Here is a 27,398-nt window from a genome sequence, read left to right as displayed (position 1 = left end):
TCTTGCCTTGTTCGCCTCTCTACCTCATTCTTCCAATAAGTGGAATCCTGCTAGTTACCCATTGCCAGATTTCTCTATTGCAAACCACCTGGCTCTCTGGAACTCTGTCTATGCCCACTGCCAGATTATCTGATGCTATTTACTAATGGGATTTTTCCTACTATTGAGCATCTCTGATTTCACCTGCTTGCCTGTCAGACTCCCTCCTACAGCTGACTGCTGGGATTTTTCCTGAACTCTTACCCAGCCTAATGGGTTTGTCTAACTTCAAAGTTATAGTTAGTAATTGAATGAATTAATAAATGAACTAATAGAATCTAGCTCATCCCACCAATGACTGAGTCCTAATTCTGACACTCAACTCTTGACTCTCAAAGCAAGCAAAGCCCTGTTGGACAAGTTCATTAAATACTTATCAAAGCCAAAAGTCCTGTGATATTATGTTAATTGTACATACTCAACTCTGAATGGATCCCCAGGCTAATTTTCTTTTACATTATTAGTAGGAGCACGCACCATTAACCCTTGAAAAGTACTTTCTCACTGACCTCCCTTTTCAACTCCCTTTTAAGTGTTACCTTGATGGCAGGAGCATTTTTTTTTTTAATTTTTATTTGTATCCCCAGCATTTAGTACTTTTACTTTGTACATAGTAAGTGCTAAATAAATGATTATTTCTTGCCCATTATCTACTATCTCCATGGCTTTACACTGGCTACTCCCCATGTCTGATATATCTTCCTTCCTAATCTCTGCCTCTTAGTTTCCTTGGTCCATTTAAGACTCATCCCAAGGCCTACTTTCTGCATGGGGCCTTCCCCAGCTCCCTTTGTTGTTAGTGCCTTCCCATCTGAGATTTCCATTTATTTTGCATATATCTTATACATACCTAGTAATTTACATGCCTTCTCTGTTAAAATGTATGCTCCTTAATGGAAAGGATTGGTATCTCTGCCTTTCTTTGTATCTCCAATACTTAATTATAGTGCCTAGCATATTGTATGTACTTAAATGCTGTTGACTGACTGACTTGCCTATGGTTAAGAGACAAGGTTTAAATACTGGTCTCCCTGATCAGTATTGACTAATTTAAGTGATTGTTAAAAATCACTGAATTTGTTTAGATGAAATTTAACACTTTATCTACCTATTTTTTGATGTTCAGGTTTATAATTATAGAAAATAAAATGCGCCTCCTATAATGTTATAGTCTCTTTGAAATGCTATGAACATCTTCAGATATTTCTTCTTATATTGATACTTCAAGGATTCAGAATATTTTGGTATATGATATCTCCTGGAGAAAATGTTGGGCTCAGAGTCAGGAGCATTTTAGTTGGAATACTGCCTCAGATATTTACTATATAACCTAGGACAAGTCACGTAACCTCACTGTGTTTCAGTGTCCTCATGTATGAAACGAGGGAATTGTATTCAATGGTCTCTAAAGTCCTTTTCAGCTCTAGATCAAAAATCCTGTGATTTTATGATCCCAGACTAGGTTGTCTTTTGGCTATTGCCAAAATTTGGGCTATTGCCCAAAATAAATTAATCACCCTGTAGCCAACTGGATTTTGAGTCTCATTATACTTAAGCTGTTCCTTCAAAAATAAACAGTCTATCATCAGGTCTATTCTCTAAACTTTTCTAGCTTGGTAGAGCCTGCCAGAGCTTGTAGTCTACTGGCACAACCTTCCCAAAACCATTAAAGTCAATAGTAGAGGAGGAATGTTAAATGAGTCTGAAATGCCAGAGAAAAACAAGATTTGTAAACCAGAATTATTTCACTACATTAGAGGAATAGCAGTGTGCCTGTTGTTTAATCAGCTCTAAGGTTTGTAATTTGTAACCTTGTAACTTGGGGTAGTAGTGAAATCACATAACACACAAGACCACAAGTTTTTAAGCCACCAGCCAGGCAGCAAACATTTCTTACTACACTGCAGGAACTCTTCTCAGTGCTAGGGATACAAAGAAGATGCAGTAGCCATCCCTGATCTTGAGTACCTAGACTAGAAATTTTCAAGCCTTTGTTCAGGTGCTGGGCCTTTCTGTCTAACAGAAATGCCTCCTTAACAGGTATTAATATAAGATTTAGAAAGCAGGGGTGGCCAGGTAGCACAGCAAGTAAGAGCACCGGTTCCAGTGTCGGGATGACCTGGGGATCGAAACCGGGCTCAGACACTTAGCACCCACCCAGAAACACCTGGCCATGTAACCTTGAGCAAGTTACTTAACCCTGATTGCTTAAAAAAAATAAAAGATTTAGAAAGCAGACTTACAACTTCTTAGATCATAGCAATGGAAAACCTAACTATTCAGGAGGGAACTTGAACTATGCCTCTTCATTGCCACTCATGATCCAGCCTAAACAAGTCTTAAATTTGCTCCCCAGTTATCAGATTTAGATAAACTCAATCTGAACTAAGATGAAAAAAAAATCATGTACCACTTACCATGCTTGATCACTAGCTTTGAAAGAGCTGGCAAGGCTGAGAAGCAGTGACTTGATAAGATCTTGGATGAGAAAGAGAGATTATTTTAAAAGTTTCATTATGACCCAAATCTGATTATATCAATATCAGGCCAACTCTTAGAAGAGAAGTACTTACAAATTATGATGAACATCAGTGAAAATGTCAAAAGGGCAGTGAATAATCCTCTCATAGAGCATCTTTAAAAACAACAACAAAAATATTTCTCATATTTAGCAAGATAATGGCATGATTTCTTCTGGACAAAAGCATTCCTCTAGCACCTGATGATAAACTTTAAAGGGATAACTTATCATGAGATTATTAACAAATCATTAATTTAAAGCTCATAAAAACAGTTAAGGTTAAATTATTCTAAATGTATCAAGCTAGCCTGAATTCATAAGCTAGGTAGTACAGTGGATAGAGTGCCAAGCTTGGAATGAGGTATTCCTGAGTTCTAACATAGCCTCAGATATTTACTGGCTATGTGATCCTAGGTAAGTCACTTAACCTCTCTCAGACTCAGTTTCCTCTTCTGTAACATGTTAGGGTCAAAAGGCCCTTTCCATCTCTAAATCTCTGATCCTATGAAAAGACTAAATTATTTAACATATTAAGACCTAGCTAGGTGATGATACGGCTATAGGGCTAGACTAAGATTCAGGAAGACCTGAGTTCAAATCCAGCCTCAGATTTTATCACTCTGGTTCAGTCATTTAATCTCTGTCTTCCAGTTTCCTCATCTGTAAAGTGGAAATAATAATAGCACCTACCTCCCAGGATCATTGTAGGGATAAAATTAAATAATATTTTAAAGTACTTTGCAAACTTTAAAGCATTTTATAAATGCTAAAATGATTATAATAACATAAGATGCATCAAATACATATAGAACGGAGCTAAAGAAATGCATTGTGACTAAATAGAGGTCCTTGAAGGACCTGCTTCATGAAAGGATAAAAATCATGCAATTATTGGCATATCAAATAGCTTTATCTAACTTATGCTTCTAAAAATTTACATTTTCCTAATTTGGTTAGTGCTTGAATCCTTTTGAAATCTTCTTTTTGTTATTAATTTGTTTTGTATGTCACACACATTCAAAACTTGAGAACTTGTAGGTCAATATAATAAAGTTAAAATGTTGAAACACATTGATTGATGAACCATTATAGGAGTCATAGGATTTAAAGAGGACCCTTGAGATCCTTTAGTCCACAGGTGTCAGGCCACATATGCCCCACAACACTTTCAAGTATGGCCCAAAATGGGTTAAAATTAAATTGAGAACAATTTAACAAAATAAATAAAAATACAGTAGAACACAGATAATGTTATATTTTAAAACTAAGTCTACATACAGCCCATAAAGATCTTTATGTACAGTTTTGTGGCCCCTGTTTCTATTAGAATTTGACACTGCTGATCTAGTCCAACAACCTCATTTTATGAAATAGGAAACTGAAGAACAGATAGATTAAATGACTTGCCCAAATTCACTTAGGTGATAAGGACCAGAGTCACTTGATCTTAACCTGTTCTGTTTATCCCCATTTTGCAGATATGAAAACTATGACTCTGAATGGTTAAGTGATTTGACCATTATCACACAGCTAAATAAGTCTCTTGAGGCAGGATTTGAACCAGATTGTACCAATTCTCAGTCCAATTCTCTAAATATGACAAGACACTGCCTCTCAGAAGTAAGCCTTTTTTTCTCAGTGGAACTCATATATCCATAAAAGTGTTTGGGATATTAAGTATTCATTCATTCATTCATTTGACAAGTATTTATTGAGAAACTACCATTTGTAATATGGTGAGCACTAAGGAGGCACAAATAAAGACATGGTCCCCGCCCACCTGTATTCCACCCAAAAGTGATATATAATTGCATGTCTAAATGATTAATGCAGATAATAAATGAAATAGGAATTCAGTAAGTGAGATGAACGTGGTCTAGAATAGCTCATAAAGGCTTAGCAGGAAAGAGATACTTGAACTCTATCCTGAAGAATAGGTAGGATTTGGAAGAGAAGGGGAGGTGAACAGCATGAAAAAAACCCTTAAAAATGAAAATGACTATGTTTAGAAAACAGAGAAGACTGAGTCAGTGGGAGACCTTGGCTTTTTAAAGCTGGGTTCTTTCCCAGGTCTCAGTTTGTCTGAGGCAACACCCATTCAATTGCTATTTACTCTGGTCCATCAAAACCCAAAGAACAACCAAGGTAGGCTTGGGCTTGGACCTATTGTTGGCCAATTTGTAAGAGTCAAAGTGATTTATGTTTAAGGTTTGGTCCTTAAATATATATATATATACATATATATATATATATATATGTATATATATATATTCTAGCCTGTAAACCCCAAGATATCTTGTGAGGTTTCAGCCATCAAAATTTCTATTCTTTTGGGCAGAGCAGAGTTATGGAAAGTAAGGTAAGCTGTAAAGGATGAGATCAGATTTTAAAAGACCTTGAATACCAAACAGAATCTTCAATTTATCTTATATGCATTGGGGAGCTAAGGTAATAATTAGAATTTTTCTCATAATTGTGTTCTTTACTGGTGGATGACACTGAGTACCCACTATGAAGGAATAACTGAACTGGGGGAGGGAGGAGAGTCGAGGCAAGATTATATTGTAAACCCACAAAACAACCTGAAAAACATAGAAGAGTTATTCTGAACCTTCTTCTTTAGTGAGAACAATTGGTGTGATTTGTTAATGAAGTGCTAGCCCAGGTGATCCTGGATGAATGAATGAATGAACAAATGAAAAAGCATTTGTTCTGCAGTTGTTATGAACCAAGCATAGTGCTAAGAGCTACAAATTTTTTTAAAAGTATAGTTAGTCTTCATCCTTAAAGGGCTCACATTACAATGGGAGAAACAATATACAAAGGAGAGTAGTGGCCAGGTAGGGACAGTTGGGCCTGCAGAAAGTTATATGGATTGAGGAATTGTAGATTAAATTGACACACCTCATTTGTGAACAATGTAAGAGTTGATTTGATCATGGCTCATTGTTCCAAAACTGTGGAGAAATATAAGGGAGTACAGGATAAGAGCACAGTGGCAAGGTGTTTTTCAAGTAGGAGATAGTCGGGGAGCAGGGAAGGAAGTGGGGCATGGTGGCTGAGACTTTCCTGAAACAATGGTCTATGAGGGGCAGTCCACAATCAATATTTCAAGGCAGAAGTTTCTTCATAGCAAAGCAGTCAGGTAAGGCAAAAATTGGCAGAGTGGGGAATGAACACAGTATTACCTAAATATTCATAAAGAAATTGGAATAGGTGCCTTCTTTCTCTGATGAAAAGGTAACTTTGAGGCTGAAATTTTATGTGCATTTAGTTGGACAGTTCTGGCTGTATATGGGAAGCTGGAAAGGTTGCTATCATCCTAAGCACATCATGTGTGACTGCTCCCTACCCCTAGGGAATCTATCATATGACAGACTAAAAAAATGATCACCATAGTGCCTACTACTGGGTTGTATGTAGGGTAGCACTGAGATATCCTTTTTCCTTTACAATATTCAGGTATAGCAGGTACTTCAATTCAAGAACCTCACTGAGGATATACCAATAGACTAAGACTTGCCTGTCTCCATACATGAATCTGGGAAAAACACCACACGTGAAAGACAGAGAAGAAAGCCCTTTTGGGTTCCCTACCTCAAAATTTCTGGGAGAAATCTTAGTGTTGAAGGAGTCAGCACCATGGTTAGAGTTAAACTTGAGACCTGTGAGATGAGTCAGCACTACAGCATAGTGTAAGGGGCTTGCAGATGAAGGTCTTTGTCTCCCCATTATGCATATAAAGTGCCTGGTTGGATATTTAAGCTGGAGAGTTGGTTGCTGATAGTGCCAAAAGATTTGACCCAGTAGGACAATTTTTGTGCCTTTAAGGAGTATGGATCATTTATAGTATAAAAGTAGGACCCAGGTAAGGGACAGGTATTGCTATGTCATCCACCTTTCCCAATGCAGCTAGAAGCAGGTAGGTGGCAGTGTGGACAGAGTTCTGTGCCTGGAGTCAGGAAGATGAGTTCAAATCCACCCTCAGACCCTTACTAGCTTTATGACCCAAGGAAATAATTTAACTTCCATTTGCCTCAGTTTCCTCAACTGCAAAATGAGGATAATAATGACACTTACCTTGCAGCATTGTTGTGAGGACTAAATGAGATAATATTTGTAAAGTATTTAGTCCAGTGCCTGGCACACAGTATATACCATCCCTTTCCTTCCAAAGGGAGACTTTCCTGAATTAGCTGTCTTTTGTACCTCTTCCATAGAGTGCTAAGTAGAAAAGAAGTAGCTAGGGGAAGAAGATAATGTGTGTTTTTTGGTATCCCTTCTCTGGACAAATGGTGTCTTTGTGATTGTGCTAAATATTAGCCTTGTGTGTTAAAAGGTCAGTGTTTTTATAAGGGCCAAGTACAATGAGAATGCCTTTAATAAGCAGTTTTAGCTTTAATTTGGACATGGCTTTTCGAAGATTCCATCTCACTGCCCAGAATGTTTTGAGAGCCTAGATGGACTCCAAGGTGGACTTTACCTTAAGGTTGAATATTTAAATGGTTTTGTCACTATATCATGCAAATTTTTCCTGACTTCCTTCACATTTCAGCAAAACTTCTAGCTTCTACAGGAAACCTTTCCTGATCCCCCTTAATGCTAGCCCCTTATCTCTTCTGAATATTTCCAATTTCTCTTGTATATTTCTTGTCCAGATTGTTGTTCTGCATTTCTTTGTGTCCCCAGTGCTTATCACAGTATCTAGTACATAGTAGGTACTTCATATACGTTTAGTGAGACTGATTGAACCTAATTTATAAAATAAAATTGTTCTTTAGAAAATGAAGGTCTTGCCTACCACGGAAGACAACATACCAATCCCATATCAGGAGCCTCAAGTTAGGATATATAGAATGCACAACACCAAGAATGAAGGACTAGATCACCAGACAGTGGGAAGATAGATTTTGGGGGGGCACTAAATTCTGAAATTTTCTGCTTTCTAATGTGCACCACGATTCATAGTTCTGAAATAGCCCTCAGTCCCCTGAGAGAGAACATAGGCAACCAGCATCATTTTCTCTGGTGTTGGTTCTTATAGTCATTACTTCCAAGGTCCAGAGAGAACCACTTCTCCTCCATAAACAGTTAAATCACAGGGGTGATTTTGTTACTTTTAGGTGCATCAGCCACAAAACATTTCGTCTGACTTCTCTACCGAGTTAGCCCACTATGTTTCTTCCAGCCATATTAGAACTCTGGACAGCCCCTTAGCAATTTTCACTCTCTGTCTTTGAGGTTTATGGAGTAGAAAAGTTAAAAAATAGCCATTGGGAGCTTTGTATAATTACAAACTTGCCAAGGCAGCAGCTGAGAGCTCCAAGTGTACTAAGATACAGATATGGAGCCTGTAAACAAATTATCCTCAGCTTGTTGATATAATATTCCTCCAGCAGAATTCCAAAACATTCTCACAACCTGGGAGCAGCCCCACCAAGCCCAATAAGAAATTTCTGCTCCTTGCTGCATATAATAAGCCCAGTGATTTACCAAACTGGAAGTAGAGGTTCCTTCAGAGCAATGATGCTGAGAATGTCAAGTACTAGTAAGTTTCTGATCCATTTTTTTTTCTAAGGAACTCTGTCCTTGCAATGTCTAATTTGTCAATAAGTTACAACCAGGAATGGACAAGAACAGATGGCTAAAATCACGCCTCAATATCCATTATTTAAATATCACTTATCAAATAACAACAAAATTAAAATTGCAAATACCTTGAACATGCTGAAATGACTAAGCACGTTATGAATACAATTACTGGGAAAAGGACCTCTTGAAATGCACTGGACTCTAATAGGGAAAGAGGGGAAAAAAAGAATTGAGAAGCATTGCTTAACATTAAATAGTCTTGAAACTATTATAATAAATTATAAATGATTAAATAATAGTAATTTAATAAGGGTTAATAATAATAAATGTTTATTATTAAATTATTTGACCTGTAATGTTCCTTCTCCCAATCTTAAATCTCCTTTGGAAATATTATTTGCAAATATCTCATCTGTACCCTGGACACATTTTGTGCTTTGTCCTTTCTGTGTCTTTGTTCACACTCTTTCCAATGCATGGAATGCAATATCACTTTCCCTTTTCCTACTGAAGTCATACTTAGAATTTTAATCCCAAATTAAATGCTATTCTCTCCCTCGGGCTTACCCTGATATTCCTGGTTAGTAATTATCTTCCCCCTCAAACCTCCTCACATAGCACTTTGTTCTGTATCTCTGTAATGCAATCATAATGAAAGAGTACTTCAGAGAAATACAGAATTTTAAATTTGGAAGGGACCTTAGGGTCCATCTTACCCAACCCATACAGAGAAAGGACCCCCATTGATTCATACCTGACAAGTGTGCAATCAGCCTTTGCTTGATGACTTTCAATGAGGGAAAACTCCATTCATTATCATCTAGCCCACTGCTAGGGAAATTTATGAGGGAAGGAATTGTGTCCTATCTAAATGCAGATACATTCCATACCACCTAGGACAGTGATGGGCACATAGTATGCCATTAATGCATGTTGGTGAACTGGAATTTGTTGAATTAAGACACATCAATCTATTAACATTTGGGGTACAATCCTTTGCTTTGGGAACTCTATTATAAGCTAGTCCTCTATAACATGGCAAAATGAATGATTTTCCTTGAAGAGTTTTTAGTTTTTTTAATATGGTTTCTATTTTGAAGAACTTCGCTAAATACCAAGAAATCAATTTTATGCTCCACATTTTTTACCCAAGTAAGCCTAAAGAACTTTAGAAGTATCAACTTAATCACCTTCAACATCCCTAGTGACCAGAGCTCTGTACAAAAAAAAAAATCAAAACCCTTTGAAATAGTTATGGATTACATAAAAATAAAAGTAACTGGGAGAGGTCTAAAAATCACCAAATGGTACTTGTTGTTCAGTCATTTCAGTCATGCTCAACCTTTAATGATCCCATTTGGGGTTTTCTTGAAAAGATACTGGAATGGTTTGCCATTTCTTTCTTCGTTGGATGCAATGTATCCATTTTGTCAGGCAATCTGAAGTTAAGCGACTTACCTAATGTCACACTGCTAGGAAGTATCTGAGGCTGGATTTGAACTCAGATCTTCCTGACTCCAGGCCCAGTGCTCTATCCACTGAGCCATAGGCTGCCCCATCAAATGGCACAATGCTTCCCAAATGTTTTATGTGGTTATAGCCCTGGAAAAGGCAGAATTTATGAGGCAAGATGGCATGGGGTCTTATATTGCTGCCTTTTTAAAGCTGATTCTTTTCATGGATAGCAACAGGCATCAAGGTACAAGAAGGAAGATTTTCATGAGAATATTTATAAAAATGGGCTGCTATGTGATGCAGTGGATAGAGTACTGAGTTTAGAATCAGGAAGACTCATCTTCAAGAGTCTAAATCAGGCCTCAGACACTTACTAGCTGTGTAACCTTTTGCAAGTTACTTAACCCTCAGTTCCTCATCTGAAAAATGAACTGGAGAAGGAAATAGCAGAACACTCCAAGAAAATTCTAAATGGAGTCATGGAGAGATGGACACAACTGAAAAATGACTTAAAACATCCATAATAACATCCTATACGGACTAGAATGCTACTTAGATGCATATCATCCTTATTTTATAGATGACGAAAATAGGCCCAAATAGGGGGAGTCGTTTGTCTGAGGTGACAGACATAAGAGGAGATGTAACAAAATCAGTCAGAGACAAAGACAAAAAAAAGTGTCAAGGCAGAACATTTTTCTTTGAGTGGCATCTTTCAGCACTAAAGGGGATTGTAGCTTCATCTGCTGTGAGTCTCTAAGGAAATAACCATCCCTTAAAGGGACTGCAAACTATAATAACACATCAGATTTCGTTGCTCAACTACAAAATTGTCCTCAGTGATCAAGCACCAATTTGGCAGCTATGTGGGGAAGGAACTGATTATAACAGATGTAGGCATAAGAGAGTACTTTTGACAAGACAATCACACACACACACACACACAGACACACATACACATACTCACACACACTGATGACCAAATCTAAATCAAGATGGGTATGATGGGAGAAGGAAGGAAATAAATGAAACCACAAAAGGTCCTCAACTTAAAAATAGATTGTATTTTTAAAAATTGTCAGTCATTTGGTAGTTGAATACATTTCCCCATGAAACAGCATTAGGAATGGTAGTTAGATTCCCAGGTGAACTTAGAAAGCCTATTTAACACATAAGGGGCTGAATTCCAGTGGCTTCCTCCTATTTCTAGGATCAAATACTAACCCCTCTGTTTAACATTTAAAACTCCTCATAGACAGTCTCCAACCTACCTCTCCGGCTTTCTTTCTTACATATCATATCACTCTTCACACATACACATACATATATGTATTTGTGTGTATATATATGTATATTCCAGACAGATTGATCTTCTAATTGTTCTTCACATATGACATTTTCTCTCCTGTCTCCATGCCTTTTCACAAGCTGTGCCCATGCTTTCATCTCTTAGAATTATAGTTCCCTGCAAATCACAACTCAAATGCCAAGGACCTTTTTTTACATGAAGCTTGTCTTAAGACTCCTGGCTTCAGATTTTCCCTTCCTGAAAATTACCTTATGTAAATCTTACATGCTGATATACATGCATGTTGTCTTCCCCAATAAAATGTTGGTTCCTTGAGGCTGGCTTTAGAATATTTGCCCATCTATTTCCATCTCCAAGCACATAGAAGGTGATTGATAAACTTTATTGATTTGATAGGCTGAGAGGGGAAATTTTGAGTGATGATAGGGCTTTCTAAAGTTTCAAAACTTACACGATCTAGGCAGTCACTCAGGCTACCTATGTATAAGACCAACCCTTATAACAAACCTGTTTTCTACAATTTGGGTGCAAATTGTTGTTATTTCCAGATGAGTAGCTTTTAGGAAGACAGAATAGTGCTGTAGAAAGAGAATTGATCTAGGAGTCAAGAGAGTTGAGCTCAATTCCCAACTCTACTAATAACTCATTGTATGACCTCAGGTCATATGTAATTCCCCTCCCTGAGCCTTACTTTACTCCTCCGTAAAAATGGAGTTGAAGAAAAGGTAATGTTACAAAAAAAAAATCAGAGAGGCATGAAAAGAGGTACTTTTCAGTTTTATGGTTGAAGGGGAAAATCATCACTAAATGAGAGATAGAGACAAAGACAAAAAAAGATGGTTTTGACAATTTTGATGTAAAATTAAATTTTTTTGCAAAAGAAAATCCTAACGGGTAAGTGCCATGAGTGGGTAAGAAAGGTTATAAATAGTTTTCAAAAGAAAAATTATAAACTATAAATTGTCATCTAAAAAAGTGTTCCAAATCACAAATTGTAAGAAATGTATAAATAAAAACAATTCTGAGGTTTAACTTCATAATCATAAAATTGGTTAAAAATATACAAACAGAAATAATCAATGTAAGGAGGCGTTGTGATAAAATACACACAGTACAATGTTAAGTGGTCCAAATACTTTGGAATTATATAAGACTTCACTTAATTGTTCATAATCTTTGAACTAATGACACTAGCAACACTTTATGTGGTAGGAAAGACTTTTAGGGAAAAAGATTTTTTTTTCCTAATTCATTGTAGGAAGGCAGAGGGAACAAAGTAGATAATAACACAATAACACACAATAGCTAAGATAAGTCTAAACAAAAAACAAGACCTAGAGCTTAATTGTAATGACCAATCTTGGCCACTGGAAAAAAATAATGAAACACATTTACCTTCTTAGGGTTAGAGAGGAAGGGAAGAGGGGAGACTGAGTGCAGAACATTATATTTGTCAGTTACTTTTGTCTGGTTTTTTTTTTTTTGGTTGGTTGGTTTTGTTGTTATAAGGAAGGCCTTAAAGTTGGGTTGTGCAGGAGGGTGTACACTGAACGTAGCATGGAATAGGGAAAAAAGACATTAGGAGTCAGAAGCCCTGGTTTCAAGCCCCAGGTCTGCTTCTTACCACCTGTGTGACCTCGTGTAAATTACTTTCCCACTCTGGTTTTCAGTTTCCTGTCATGTAAAATACAGAGGTTTGAATACATAGCCTCCAAGGTCCCTTCCAGTTTTAAATCTATGGTCCTATGATAAAGAAATTACTCTAGTGAAGGGAGGAAGGCAATTATATATTATTATATATATTGTATATATTATATAATATTATATACACATATTATATATGTACACATATTTTATGCATGCATGTGAACACATATGTGTATATATATGTAAACATATGTTTATATCTTTGTGTAAACTGAGAGCTTAGACTGATTGACATCTCACTTCTTTTCCAGATCTAATAATGTGTAGGACAGAGGATAGGGTATGAATCTGTAATTTCATTGATATAGAGGAGTCTCAGCTAAGGAAACTCCTCCTACAAAGCAGGACAGCACATTCTCTGCATTTCTTAGTCATAGGAAATTGCCTAAAGCAGTGAAGATTGACTGACTGGCTTACCCAGAACCATAACCAGTATGTATTAGAGATCAAGTCTTCCTGATCCCAAGGTCAGCTCTCTAACATGCCACGCTTTCCCTCTCTAATGATGTACATTTAAGGTATATTTGGAGGGAGAATTCCTAAGGGGTAATAGCTAATGGCTAACATTTATATAGCACTTACTATGTGCTGGGCAGTTTACAATTATTTCTTCTGAGCCTTATAACAACCCTGAGAGGCAGGTACTTTTATTATTCTCATTTAGAGATGAGGAAACTGAGGCAAACAAGGTTAAGAGACAAGGGTCACATAGCTAATAAGTAAGTGTCTGAAGATGGATTTGAACTCAAGTCTTCCTGACTCCAGGCTGGGCCCTCTATCCACTCTGCCATTTAGCTTTCCTTAAGGGGGTAGACTAATACAAACTAAAATGAGACACTTTGGAGAAATGAGAACTTTTGACTCACTTGAATGATGTAAAATTCCCTCCTGGAAATGTTCTGGAATCATCAGCTGGGACTGAGAAGGCACAACATACAGATTCTCTTTAGAATGCTGAAGGACCACGTTGATAGATGATGAGACTTCAGCAGATTCTTCAGTTTGTTTTTCTGACAGCCATGGTTCGGATGCAGAAGAAAACTCAGAATGACCTGTTGGAAAAACAAAGTCTGTGGTTGTATGTGCATGCCCACATGTGTAGGCACACATAACAAAGTGTCACATAACACTCTATAGTGAAATCAAGCCAACAAGAAAAGGTGTCCCAAAGGACACTTGTATTCACCACTATGGCAGTGAACATCACCATTCAGAGAGGGTCACCCAGGCTCGTGCCCAACCCTAGGAAGAAAGGATCTTTGTTAATCACACTAATCATTTCTACCTCCAACATCTTTATCCAGAAGTGAGGTTAAAATGAATACTGAGGAAAGTCTCAAAGGGAAAAAAAAGAAATGACAAAAGGGTAGAGTAAAAGGTGAAAGAAGGGGAAAGGATGGTTTCACACCATTGCCTTGGTGATGTTATGGGGAGTTAATGGAAAGACTACATGTATACAAAGTCAAAGCTTACAGCACCAGCTCATAGAGTTGTCTCCTTCCCTCTCTCCACTCTGAGTCACTGTGCAATGATTAGCAGGACAGGAGGGATTAGAGGACTGTTGTCTGCTTACATGAAGGTTGGAGAAAATTTGTCCAGTCACCATACCCATTCATGTAATCAATTCTCCCTGAACCTAAAAAAGGCCTTCCTATAACTCTTATAATCTATCCAATTACCTATTTCTCTCTTTCCATATTCATGGATAAATTTCCCTTAAAAGGTTTTCTGTCTAATGCAATTACTGTCCCACTACTCATTATCACCTCAGCTCCATGAAATAGCACTTCCATACCCATTATACACTGAAATGGCTCTCTGAAAAGGGACCAATGACTGCCTAATGACCAAATCAGGAATTTTTTTCATTCCTTGTCTTTGACCTCTCTGAAAGTTTTGACATTGACATGATTGGCCATTCCATCCTATTGAATACTCTCTCTTCCTATGGCTTCAAAAACATTATACTCCCTTAATTTTCCTCATACCACTCCAATCATTCCTTTTCTCTCTCCTTTTCTTTTTCTTAATCCTATTTCATGATGCTGTTCCCAAAAAACAAAACCTATTATTGTTATTGCTGTTGTATAGGACCACGGGGATCACCACTGGAAAGAACTTAGAGGTTAATAAATCCAAAGTTCTCACTTTACAGATGTAGAAACCAAGACCCAGGAAGAAAAGTAATTTGTCCTAGTATAAGAACTGGATTTCAAACCCAATTTCTTTGACACCTGATATAATGTTCTTTTCTCTTTTTTTCTGCTTTTTGGAGGGGGGGGAGTCAGGGCAATTGTGGCTAAATGACTTGCCCAAGGCCACACAGCTAGTAAGTGTTAAGTGTCTGAGGCCAGTTTTGAACTTAGGTCCTCCTGACTCCAGGGACGGTGCTCTATTCACTGTGCTGCATAGCCACCCCTGTTCTTTTTCTTATACAAATGTTGGTGCCAGTTTTATGAAGGCTAAAGTTCTAAACTATTTAAAGTTCTTCATTTGGTGTGCTAGAAAAAGTATTGGTTTCACACCTTTGCCTTGGTGATGTTATAGGGAGTTAATGGAAAGACTACATGTATATAAAGTCAGGGCTTACAGCACCAGCTCATAGAATCTTAATCTTACTTAATCTTAATTCTGCTAAGGATAAATCATTTAACTTCTCTGAGACTATTTCCTCAACTGTAAAATGAAGTAGTTGGACTAAACCTCCAAGGTTCCTCTAGTGCAATGATCTTATGGCTTCCAGAACCTCAGTGCTGAACATTTTGAGAGTGAAAAGTATTTTCCAAGAACCATAGTGATATTATTTTAACTAGCTAACTGATTTGCATATTGGTATGTTCTAAAGCATTTTTTGGAATCTCAGAATTGGAAAGGATCTCAGAGATTACCTCATCCAAGCATACATCTACAACATCACAGATAAGTGACTACCCAGATTAGTACTGAAGACCTCTAATAATAGAACTTATTTCCTTGGATATTCACTTTTCAGGTATGTTTAATTATAGTATGGAATCCAGGTGATCCTTCTGAAGTAATCCATCCCATTTTTAAGATTTCTACATGTTGGTGAATTTGTCTTTATATTAAGCTAAAATCTTACTTCTTGTTATTTCCATACACAGAAACACATTGTGGCCAAGCAGAAAACTAACCAGTCAGCTAAGTGGCACAGTGGATGGAGCCCTGGACTGACTCAGGAAGACCTGAGTTCAAATACAGTCACAGATACTTATTAGCTGTGTGACCTTGGGCAAGTAATTTAACCTCTTTCTGAATGCCTTGGGTTCCTCAACTGTAAAATCAGGATAATAACAGCTCCTACTTTACAGGGTTGTTGTGAGGATTAAATGAAATACTATTAAAAAGCACTTAGCACAGTGTCAGACACATAATGAATGCTATATAAAAGCTTATTTCCTTCTCCTTCCTTTCTCTATTGCACATATTTCCATTCACTAAACTGGTACAATATGATTAGTGGGTATCTCATGCCAAATAGCTTGCCCTTTTCTCTTTTTATCACTGAAAAATAAAATTCATCATTATTTATATTTATTAACTGATAGTCAATACAATAATAACAGAACCAATTTTCCCTATTGTGGAAGTGGAAGGTTTTCCTCTGGTGACTTGATAGCCAATGGCTGATACAAGAAGATACCTTTTCTAAGTCATAAAGGTTATATCTGTGTTCATGGGCTAGAGCATTCTTGTCCAGATTATCTATATATGCAGTCAAGGAGAAAAAGGTGTCCACACATGCTGAGACCTCATAACTCTATCCCTCTATGCAGCTGCCTTATGCCACCTTATAAAATAGCTTTGAGAGACCTCTCTGGTAGTTGCCAAGAAGATAGCAGGCATCAGAGAACTATCAGTTCTCCAGTTCTAGGCATTATGTTTCAAATAATTCTGCCTAAAATCACATTAGCTTTTTTTGGGCAAACTTATCAAAATTGTGATTCATAATGAACTTACCTCTGATTAAAGTCATAGACCTTCTCCATATAGACTGCTATCAACCTGCATCTTCCCTTTTCTACTCTATTGAAGCTCATTTGGGTGGTGAAGTGAAAAGAGCTCAATATTTGAAGTCAGAGTATCTGGGCCCAAGCCTCAGCTCTTCCTCATACTGCCTGCATGATGTAGGATAAATCATTTAGCTTCTCTAAGACTATTTCCTCAACTGTAAAATGAAGTAGTTGGACCAAACCTCCAAGGTTCCTCTGGTGCAATACCTATGATCTTATGGCTTCCAGCACCTCAGTGCTGAACTTTATGTGTCTGCCCACCAAATTCCGTCTTGTTAGATTGGGTTCTTTATACAGACCTGCTGAGGTCTTTTCAGAATGTGGTTCTGCTATTTCAGCTTCCTCTTCAAGCTTTGCTCCCTGACCCAATCTGTTAAGTATACCATGTAACACTTCATCCAAATCATTTATAAAAATGTTGAACAACAAAGGGCTAAAAACTAGGTTCCATCAAAATCCACAAATATCTTCCTCAAGGTTAACATCACTTCAATCATTATCACTCTTTCAGTCCAATTTTCAACCAATTCTGAAGTTACCTAACTTCATTTATCATCCAGTTCACATTGTTCTACTTTGCCATGAATATAATACTGAGTTTTTGTTTTATTTGGGGGTTTTTCCAAAATGCAGTTTTATTATGCGTATGGTATCCCCTTAGATCAAATAGTTTAATGACCTTGTCAAAAAGGAAATGAGGTTGGTTGGCCCACAGTGACTTACTCTTGATTAATCTATGTTGGCTCTTATCTCATCACTTTCTAAATGTTCATAAACCATTCTTCTAATAAGCTATTTTACAATGCTACTCATAAACTCACTAACAGGTTTGTTTTATTTTTCTCCTTCCCACTATTTTATTTTAAATGAACATTTTCCTGTTCTTTTTCTTTGGCGCCTCTTTCATTCTTAAAAGTCACCAGCATGATTCAGCAGTGATTCAACCATCACCTCTTCAAGTTGCTTTTGTATCCTGGGATGGAACTCTCTGAACCAGGTAACTTGAACTCATAAAATATATAGCGAGGTGCTTTCTTGCCATCTCCTCACTTATTTTGGATTTTAGTTGTCTATTAACCATTTTATTCTCTTTCTGAAAATCATCCTTGATAGAGAAAACAAAAGGAATTGAGTCATTCCCTGCCTTCTCTTTCATCTATTACTATTATTCCATGGTAAAGTAGTCAAAAGACCCATCACTTCATTTTTATTTCTTGCACCTAACATAGTTTTCTTTAAAAAAAAAAAAGTTTTTTCATAGCATCTCTTACAAGTCCCAGCTCACTCTAGGCTTTAGGCATTCCTAGCACTATTCTTACTGGATTGTGTCATTCTTTTGTATTCATCTGTCCATTCCATTTTTGAAGAATGAACTTCCTCAGTATGTGACAGGATCCCTTCTCCTCAGATGTCTTCAAACAGAAGCTAGACAGCCAGTTGCTGGGTATGTTATGGTAGAAATTTTTATAGTGTATATAGGTTGAACTAGATGGCCACTGTGGTTCCTTCCAACTCTTAAATTCCATGATTTTATTATATTTGATTTTGTAAAATTATAGGAGCAAACCTATAGTCTGCTCGAAACCCATAGGAGATACTTTAGTGAAATAAAAGACATTTTGTTTTTCTGAGATACACTTGCATATCTATCTGAAGAAGTGAAAGGAGCTCAAGGTCTAATGAGAAATATATACCGTGTTTCCCCCGACAATAAGACACTGTCTTATTATTTTTTTTGGACAGAAAAACACCAGAGGGCTTATTTTCAGGGAGGGCTTATTTTAATGAACATTGACAGCAATTTTAATAAACTGGTAAATGTGAACAAAAAAATGTACCTTTATTCAATAAGCAAATCACTGGGGAAGAACAGGATGACGCGCTCACTGCTGCAGCTCTGATTGGATGCAGCTCGGAGCGCGGCGTGAGTTTCACGGGGCGGGGGTGGCTGGGAGAGGGGAAGGGTGCATACAGAGGGTACCGTAATGTAGCGTGTAGCGCAAGGGATCACCTTCACTACAGTAGCAATCTCAATAGGGCTTATTTTCAGGATAGGTCTTATTATCGGGGAAACACCGTAGAAAATTAGTACAATAATCTAAGTGAAGTATCATGATATGAAGGAGTTGGTAGAAGTTGTATTCAAGATTATGGGAACACAGATTTAGAGCTGGAATGTACCTGAGAGATAATCTAGTTCAACTCCTTCATTTTACGAGGTGGAGCCTAAAGTCTAGAGGGATTAAAGAACTTGGCCAAGATCCTGCAGATAAGTGTCCAAGCCAGAGCTCAAACCCGGGTCTTCAGACTCCAAATTCAGCATCCTTTGCATACAATCCCGTTGCCTACTAAACTGTAGGTTAGTATTCCTTGTCAAATTTATTTAGATTACTAGAATTTAGGGATGGGGGGTCATCTGTGGACCATTCTGCAAGGACAGACCCTAATCCCCAATATTTCTTCAAGAGTTCAGACAAGTTACATGACCTTGTTTCCATCTCTTGTGTGTAACCTCATAAAATCTGAGCTTTTGGAGCAGTCGCTGATTCTCCAAATTAGTCTCTTTAAATATACCCCTCTTTTTCTTCCTTATTTCATTTCAACTCAACTTCAATTAATTTCATTTTATAAACCTTCATTTTGCAGATGAGGAAACAGGAGCTCAGAGGGGTGAAATATCTGCCCAATGTCATAGAGCCAGTAAGTGACAAAACTGGAATTTGAACCCAAGTTTTCTGACTACAAGTTCAGTGTTCTTTCTATTATGCTAAGTTGCTTAATTGGTTTGTCTGACACATTTCCCTCTTCATAGTAAAGGTGCAATAGGAGATATGGTATCCCATTTTAAAGGTGGGGAAATTAAAGCACCAGTATTGAGGCAATGTGAAATAACTATGGTTACATGCACTTTAGTGTCATAGTCTCAAACAAAAGCAAGGTTTCCTATTCAGTAACCAGTGTACAAATCCAGCCTCCCTCCTTCCCTCACAAGCTCATGATTCTCTCTCTCTCTCTCTCTCTCTCTCTCTCTCTCTCTCTCTCTCTCTCTCTCCCCCCCCCCATCCTGCATCTCTGTATTAAAAAGGTTGAGGGAATGCAAAACACAAGAGATGAAGAATGAATTGAAACTAACAAGGCAAAGTGATTTTTCAATGCAACTGGGAAAGGGGTGAACTGAGGATATTACCAAAAAAAAATCAGAGAAGAAAAATTGAAGCAGGGGGAAAATTGTCAGGAAATAATTTTTGATTGCATCTGCAGCATAGGGAAAAAATAAACAAATGCATTTCATTCTGGTTGTTTATTTTGAGGCCTTGAGCTAGCATATATATATATGTGTGTGTGTGTGTGTGTGTGTGTGTGTGTATGCATATGTGTGTACATAGATATATAGGGGGTGGAAATAATGGTGGAAGATGTGATCTTTCATAGTGCTAGAAAACAAGGCTAGGAAAAATCTGATTAAAATTGACATCTGTGATAAGAGACCTTCATGTGCTTCATGCCCTTGTTAACTAATGGCTGATTTCCTGAGAGCTGCAGTTGGAAGTATCTTACTTAAGAGTAATCCAAAGTCATGAGAAGTATAATAAGGCACTTTTTGCATGTCCTTCATTGCTAGAGATAAATTGCTCTCAAATTGTTTAGACATACTAAATGGGGACAAGAGAAAAGAAAGTTAAAGAGAGACATGAAAGCAATCTTCATATGTCTAAAGAGCTGTTGTATAGAAGAAATGGGATTGTTCTAGAGGGTCCTGGTTATTCAGACTGGAATTATTACATAAGTTATGAATAGGTAGATTTTGGTTCAACGTGTATAAAAACTTCCTAAAGAGCGGTTGGAAATAAGGAGTCAATGAATTCCCTGACCCTGGAAATATTTGAGCAGATATTGAATGATGAGCCATAAGGGACATTATGTCATTTTTCAGTAAAGAATTCCCCTTGGAATGGAAAGTTAGTACAAATGGCCTCTAAGGTGATTTCTATGTAGCTGGTGGTGGCAAAGTCGAAACACAAATTCAGATCCAAGACTCTATCAACTGTATCAAGTAGGTAGGTGGAGAAGTAGATAGGGTGTTGGACCTGGAGACAGGAAATCTGACTTAAAAATCCAGCCCCAGACACTTGTGATCCTGGGCAAGTCATTTAACCTCTGTCTGCTTTAGTTTCCTCATCTGAAAAGTGGGAATAATAATAGCACCTGCTTCCTAGGGCTGCTGTGAAGATCAAATAAGGTAATATTTGTAAAGTGTTTTGCAAACCTAAAGACTCTCTATCAATAGTAGTTATTATTATCACACCATACAACATCCTATGGGGATATATAAAATATCAAATTTCCAGACATTATTAACACTATTGTGCTGCATATAAGAGAGTGTGTATTAAACTTTGAGAAAGTTGAGGTAAATGCATTTTTCAGTTTTTAAGCACTTATGTACAGGGACACTGTGACATAAAATGGAAAAAAATAGTCTCTACTCTGAATAATAATAGTAGATAATGTTTATATAGAAATTTAATGTTTGCAAAGTGCTTTACATAATACATACATACACATATGTTCATATATATATACATATGTTATCTCTTTTGATTCTTGTAGCAACCTTTAAGAGTATGTTATCTTATTATCCCCATTTTACAAATAAGGAAACTGAGGCTAAAAGAGGTTAAGCAACTTGTCTAGGGTCACACAGCTAATAAGTGTCAACGAAGGCTTTCCATAGGATTTGGTGAGGTTATGTTGAGTCTTGAGGATTAAGAATTCTACTAGGCAGTGGTGAAGAGGGACCACATACTGGGAATGAGGGACAACTATGTAAAATTGGAATATGGAACACAGACTTTAGGGAAGAACAAGTAAGTAATTTTCATTGAAATGTAGAGTGTGCAAAGGGAAATAATGATAAATAAGACTAGAAAATAAAGCTAGAGATGGGTTAAATCAAGAAATGCTTTTAATACCAAAGAGGTTGTATTTTATAATAACAAGTCACCAAAGAAGTGAATGAAATGGTCATACCTTAGTATTAGAAAGAGTATTTCAACTGTTGTGTGAAGGATGGGCTGGAGAGGAGAGTAGAAATAGGGAGATCAATTAGGAGGTTAGTATAATAGTTAAGGCAAGAGATGATTAGAACCAGAACTAGGAAATTGACCATAGCAGTGGAGAGAAGGATCCATATATGAAAGGTATTATAGAGGTAGACTAAATAGAACTGACAATTGATTTGCTATGGAGGTAAAGGAAAGTGAAGATTCAAGGATAATCCCAAGGAGGCAAACCTGGGTGCTATGAGGATTCTGGTGCCCTCCACAGAAATAGGGGAAGTTTGCATGTGAGACATATTTAGTAGGGAATATCAGAAGTTCCATTTTGAATACTTTATGAGATAGAACATCAAAAGAAGTTGATGATATGACCATGGATCTGAGAAGAGAAATTAGATATATATAGATTTGTGATTCCTATATATAGAAATAATTATTAAACCTAAGGGAACCAATAAGTTTACCAAAAGGTAATATAGAAAAGAGAACAGGGCCCAGGACAGAGCCTTGTTGGTACCATCTCTGATAGGGGTACCATTTTTGCTGGGGATGGGGCATGGTTGATGATCTAGAAAAAAAAACAACTAAGAAGAGATCTGACAGGTAAGAGGAAAACCTGAAAGGAGCATCATAAAAGCTTCAGGAGGAAAGAGTATCCAAGAGGAGAAGTGACCAAACAGTATTAGAAGGTATGAAGAGGTCAAGAAACATGAGGACTGAGAAGGAGATATCAAATTTAGTGATTAAGAGATTATTGATAATTTTAGGGATAAATTTCAGTAGAGTAGTAGGATTGGGGATCAGAAGCCTTTTTGGTATGGGTTGAGAAGTGAGTGAAAGGTGGGGAAATGAAGGCAAGTTTAAATGACTTTATTAGAGGACTTTGGCTATGGACAACAGGAGAGATATATGATGATAACTTGAGGGATTGATATGACTCCAGGTAGAATTTATTTTTAATCTGGGAAAAATAAGGCATGTTTGTATGTGGCAGGGAAAATAAGAAGAGATGGGAGATAAGAGAGATTGAGAGAGAGGGGAAAAAAAAAGAGAGTACCTCGATTACCATCCTTGTATAACTGATAAACATCCTCAAGATTACTGGCTCCTTCAATCCAAACATCTTCTCCTGGGGAAGAGTCCATATCACTAAAAACACCTTGACGAAGCCAAGGGCTAGAGGCACTGAGATTGAACAGCTCAGAGAGAGAACGGCGAATTTTCTTCTTTTTCCTGAATATTCTGGGAAAAAAAATGGAGGACAAAGTGATCTATCTGAGTCTTACCACCTCACACCTAGACCATTGCAAAAGACTTCTTGTTGGTCTCTCTGCTTTAAATCTCTCCCAACTCTAATCCATTCTCCACTTGACTACCAAGGCTATTTTTCTAAAGTGCAGGTCTGACCATGTCATTCCATTCTATAAAACAGGGCTCCCTTTAACCTCCAGAATAAAATATAAAATCCTGTTTGGCATCTAAAACCCTTCATTACCTGGCCCTTCCCTATCTTTCTAGGCTTCTTATACTTTGGTCCCCTCTATGTAATCTGTGAGACTGATCCAGTGTCTCATCTGGACATTGGCTTCCTGGTTGTTCCATCAGCAAGACACTCCATCTCTCAGCTCCAGGTATTCTCTCTAGCTATTCCCCATACCTGGAATGATCTTCCTCCTCTCCTCTGCTGACTGTGATTCCCTAGCTCCATTTAATACTCATCTCAAACCTCATCTTCTGTAAGAAGCCTTTCCCCATCAGTCCTCTCCCTCTGTACCAACCACCTTCTCCCTGGTAGGTACATAAATGTTTGCAAGTTTTCTCCCCTATTATAATGTGAGTTCACCCAGATCAGAAACTGTGTCTTTCTTGGTATTCCAAGAACTTAGCATAGTGTATGACACACAATAAATTGTGTGTGTAATATCATGCAGTCTCCATTTACTACACATGTGAGAACATTACAAATAGTCCATGGATAAAGGTTTCACACCTGCCATACAGAAGTAGAGTTTTATAGGGGCAGAGAGCACAAGACTACCAATTTTAGAACTAGTTTAGATGTATGCTTGTTGACTGATTGATTATTAACTCTGTCCTCTTGTCCCAAAACCAGAGTGTAACCTATATTCAGTTAGTCTGTCAACAAGTACTAGGGATACAAAGAACGACAAAAAGACAGTACCTGCTCTCAAGGAGCTTACCATCTAGTTGGGGAAAAAACATGAAAACAACTATGGTACAACCAAAATATAGAAAGGCATCAACAGAGGAAAGGTGCCAGCATTACGGAGGATAGAGCAGGAGTTTTGTAGAAGACTGGGTTTTACTTGGGATTTGAAGGAAGTAAGGGAGATGAAGATTAAGAAGGAGAAAATTCTAGGCAAGGGGGACAGCCAGTGAAAATCCCTGGAGATGGGGTGGCTATAGTATATTCAGCCTCCATTTACTACATACATGAGAACTTTACAAATTGTCAATGGATAAAGGTTTCACACCTGCCGTATAGGAGTAGAGTTTTATAGAGAGAGAGAAAACAAGACTACCAATTTTAAAACTAGGTTAGAGTCCCAGTCCCTCTACTTATCCCTCTGCTTACTCATTGAGTTACCTTGGAGGAGTCACTTCAAGAATTTGAAGGGCTGTCATGTAGAAGAGGAATTAGATTTAGAGGCCAGAACTAGGAACAATGGGTGGAGATTGTAGAGAAGCCAATTTTGGCTGAATGTAAGAGAAAACTTCCTGACAACTTGACCTATTGAAAAGCAGAGTGGGCTGCCTCTGGAAGTACTGGGTTTCACCCTATCTGGAATCTTATCAAAAGAAGACTGAATGGCCACTGGTCAGGGATGTAGTAGAATGGGTCTCTGGTTGCATACAGATTGGATTAGATAACCTCTGAGGTCCCTTATAATCCTGTGACTTCAAACTCTCTGACCCTCAGTTTCTCCACCTATAAAATGGAGCCAATATTGTAAGACCTATTGACCACACAGAGTCACTGTCTTTGAGAAAGGGTGAGGTAATTTCTTGCCAAGGTTGTTATTAAAAGTTAGATGGTGCAGTGGATAGAGTGCTGGGTCTAGAGAAGACTCATCTTTGTGAGTTCAAATCTGGCCTCAGACACTTATTAACTATGTGACCCTGGGCAAGTCAGTTAACCCTGTTTGCCTTGGTTCTTCATTTGTAAAATGATCTGGAGAAGGAAATGACAAACCACTTCAGTATCTTTGCCAAGAAAATCCCAAATGGGGTCAAGGAAAGTCAGACATGACTGAAAAAAACAACTGAACAACAGAAGTTCATCTGCTGGGCAGAGGACTAAACTTGATGACCTATAGGAATCTAGTTTTCTAGGAATCAAATAAAATGACACTTGTGAAGGTGTTTTTACAAATATAAATGTTATTACTATTACTTTTCTGTCCATCAGCAACACAGATGAAAGACCACATACATGAATATGGAATTCTTACTTCAGAGTCATAAAGATGGATTGTGCTGAAGCATCTAAGATATTTTATTTGGATCCTTACAGTGACTGACAGCAAGTGTTGGTAACACAGCTGGCAGACTTTAAGTCTCTATGGTTTCAGTTCTCCAATGACTCACAATCTGATATGTATACTTCCTCCAGTGGTTCATATGGCAACCAGTTTATGTCTTCTTATCCTATGTGATTCTTAGCCATGTTCTACCGTAAATCCTTCCTTGAGAATCCAACAAATGGACTGAAGGGTTTCCTCTGGATTTTCTGACCTTTTCCATAGATACCCCTCTATTTTTTGGACCATCTATTACTACTGGACTATCTCACCTTTTTTCCCCCAGTCATTCTTTTCCTAGATAATATCCATTCTACTGCTCCTTAAATGCAAATCCTCCCTCCCCCCTTCCACCTCTTACTCTGAGAATTATAATCAAATAACATTAGTTCTGGAAAGGACATACCAATGGATTGACTTATTGTTCTACTTACCATCTTTGTGACTTCCCAGACCTTAACTTCCTTTCATGGACTTTGTTGCCCTATATCTGTTGTCTCCCCCATTAAAACATATGCTCCTTGAGAGCAGGGGCTGTCTTGCTTTTGCATTTTTATTCCCAGTGCCTGACACAGTGCTTGGTACATAGCAAGTGCTTAATAAATGCTTTTCATTCATTAATATAATTATTCATAATATATTGTAACCTGCTTACAACCCACCCCACCAGTATCACCATATGCTTATTTTTTCTTAGGGTTGCCCACAACGTTGGTTTCTCAAGAGATTGTAGTATTCCGTGATTTGTAGCTATATTATATCACTGGAAAATTACTAGTGCTAAAAGATGGACTTTTGTGACAAAGAACAGCTTGAGGTTCCAAAAGACAATTTCCAAAAAACAATCAAGCCTATTTTTTTCCTCCTAGTCAATTTTAAGCTCATTTTATTGTGCATATTCAATAGCTGTCATGAGACAGGGACTGATAAACTAATTCCATAGTCTGTGCCCCCACCCCCTATTTGCTTTGTATTATCTGTGGGTGTACTGGGTGCTCTTCCCCCTACCTCCTTTTTGGAGGATGCTCAGGTCATTTCTGGTGACCATATGGACGCTTAGGGACCAGCTTCTTGACATGTATGATTCATCATTGCATTGAATCTCTTAATTGACTATTGAGCTAGAAAAGGGGTGACTAATCCTGTTGGCATGCTCTCCCCAGTTGTCAGCCACTGACTCTCCAGGGACACTTGCTTATGTTTTGAAGTCACAAGGAAGCCAGTTAGGATAGGCCAAGGGCAAGTCATGTCTTTAGTATATCTATGGAGTTCCAACTCAGCAGCCAATTAGGGGATAACCCCAAATGAGTCCTACATGGTTGGAAGCTAACTCTCCCCATAATTGTCCTCCCAAGCTTCAATGTGGTTGGTCATCACAAATGGCAAGCAAGCATGTTCAAATGGGGATAGAGGGAAACGCAATCAAAGGGTACCCCCCCCAACAATGTATAATGCATTCAGCCTTCCTTGGAAGATTACTTTCCACTTACTTTGTATATATCTTATATGAATACATTTATTTACACATTGAATTGCAAGCCTCCTGAGGATAGGGACTTTCTTTTTATCTTCATAGATTAACAATCCTTGTCACATAGTAGATACTTAATAAATGCTTGTCTACTGACTATATGTCCATATTATTCCTGTTTATATATACATGTAACTGTATCTAAAGTATAATTAAATTACATTTTACATATTTTGTATTACTTTTCTATGTGTATAGAACCCCACTTCCCTCTATAAACTGTAAGCTTCTCGAGGGCAGAGACAGTTTTATTTTCATCTTTATATCCCCAGCACTTAATACAGAATGTGGTACGCAGCAAACACTTATAAACACTTGTTGACTTGAACTGAATTTCACATAACGGAAGTGTTCTTAATACACTTGGTTTTTCCTACATGGGTCGTTAAACCAATTTCATCTAAACAGTCATGGATCTCACTGAGAAGTGCCTGAAGTATCTGTAACTTTAAGCAATGGGTTACAGTGGCATTCACCAAAAGGGGCATCTAAAGAGCTTCATGTATGAATGAATCAGTCAATGAAAAAGCATTTATTAAACAATAAAGGGGCATCTAAAGAGCTTCATGTATGAATGAATCAGTCAATGAAAAAGCATTTATTAAACA

General features: G+C 37.6%; 1 protein-coding gene across 2 annotated transcripts in view; it reads right to left on the bottom strand.

Moving 5' to 3' along the window:
- TMEM71 (transmembrane protein 71) overlaps positions 1–27,398 on the bottom strand; it is a 57,983-nt gene that overhangs the window by 8,729 nt on the left and 21,856 nt on the right. For both annotated transcript variants that reach the window (XM_069081314.1, XM_069081313.1), the window contains exons 6-10: positions 22,775–22,959; positions 13,490–13,675; positions 8,278–8,353; positions 2,613–2,674; positions 2,457–2,517 (exon numbers count right to left, since the gene is read on the bottom strand). In XM_069081314.1, the coding sequence (XP_068937415.1) occupies positions 2,457–2,517; positions 2,613–2,674; positions 8,278–8,353; positions 13,490–13,675; positions 22,775–22,959 (570 nt within the window). The remainder of the gene's footprint in view (positions 1–2,456; positions 2,518–2,612; positions 2,675–8,277; positions 8,354–13,489; positions 13,676–22,774; positions 22,960–27,398) is intronic.

Source organism: Petaurus breviceps, unplaced genomic scaffold (genome assembly GCF_028583685.1).
Source record: "Petaurus breviceps papuanus isolate PSGF00001 unplaced genomic scaffold, PetGlider_PUasm1.0 98, whole genome shotgun sequence".
Taxonomy (NCBI): domain Eukaryota; kingdom Metazoa; phylum Chordata; class Mammalia; order Diprotodontia; family Petauridae; genus Petaurus; species Petaurus breviceps.
This window is presented reverse-complemented; position numbering and strand designations above follow the sequence as displayed.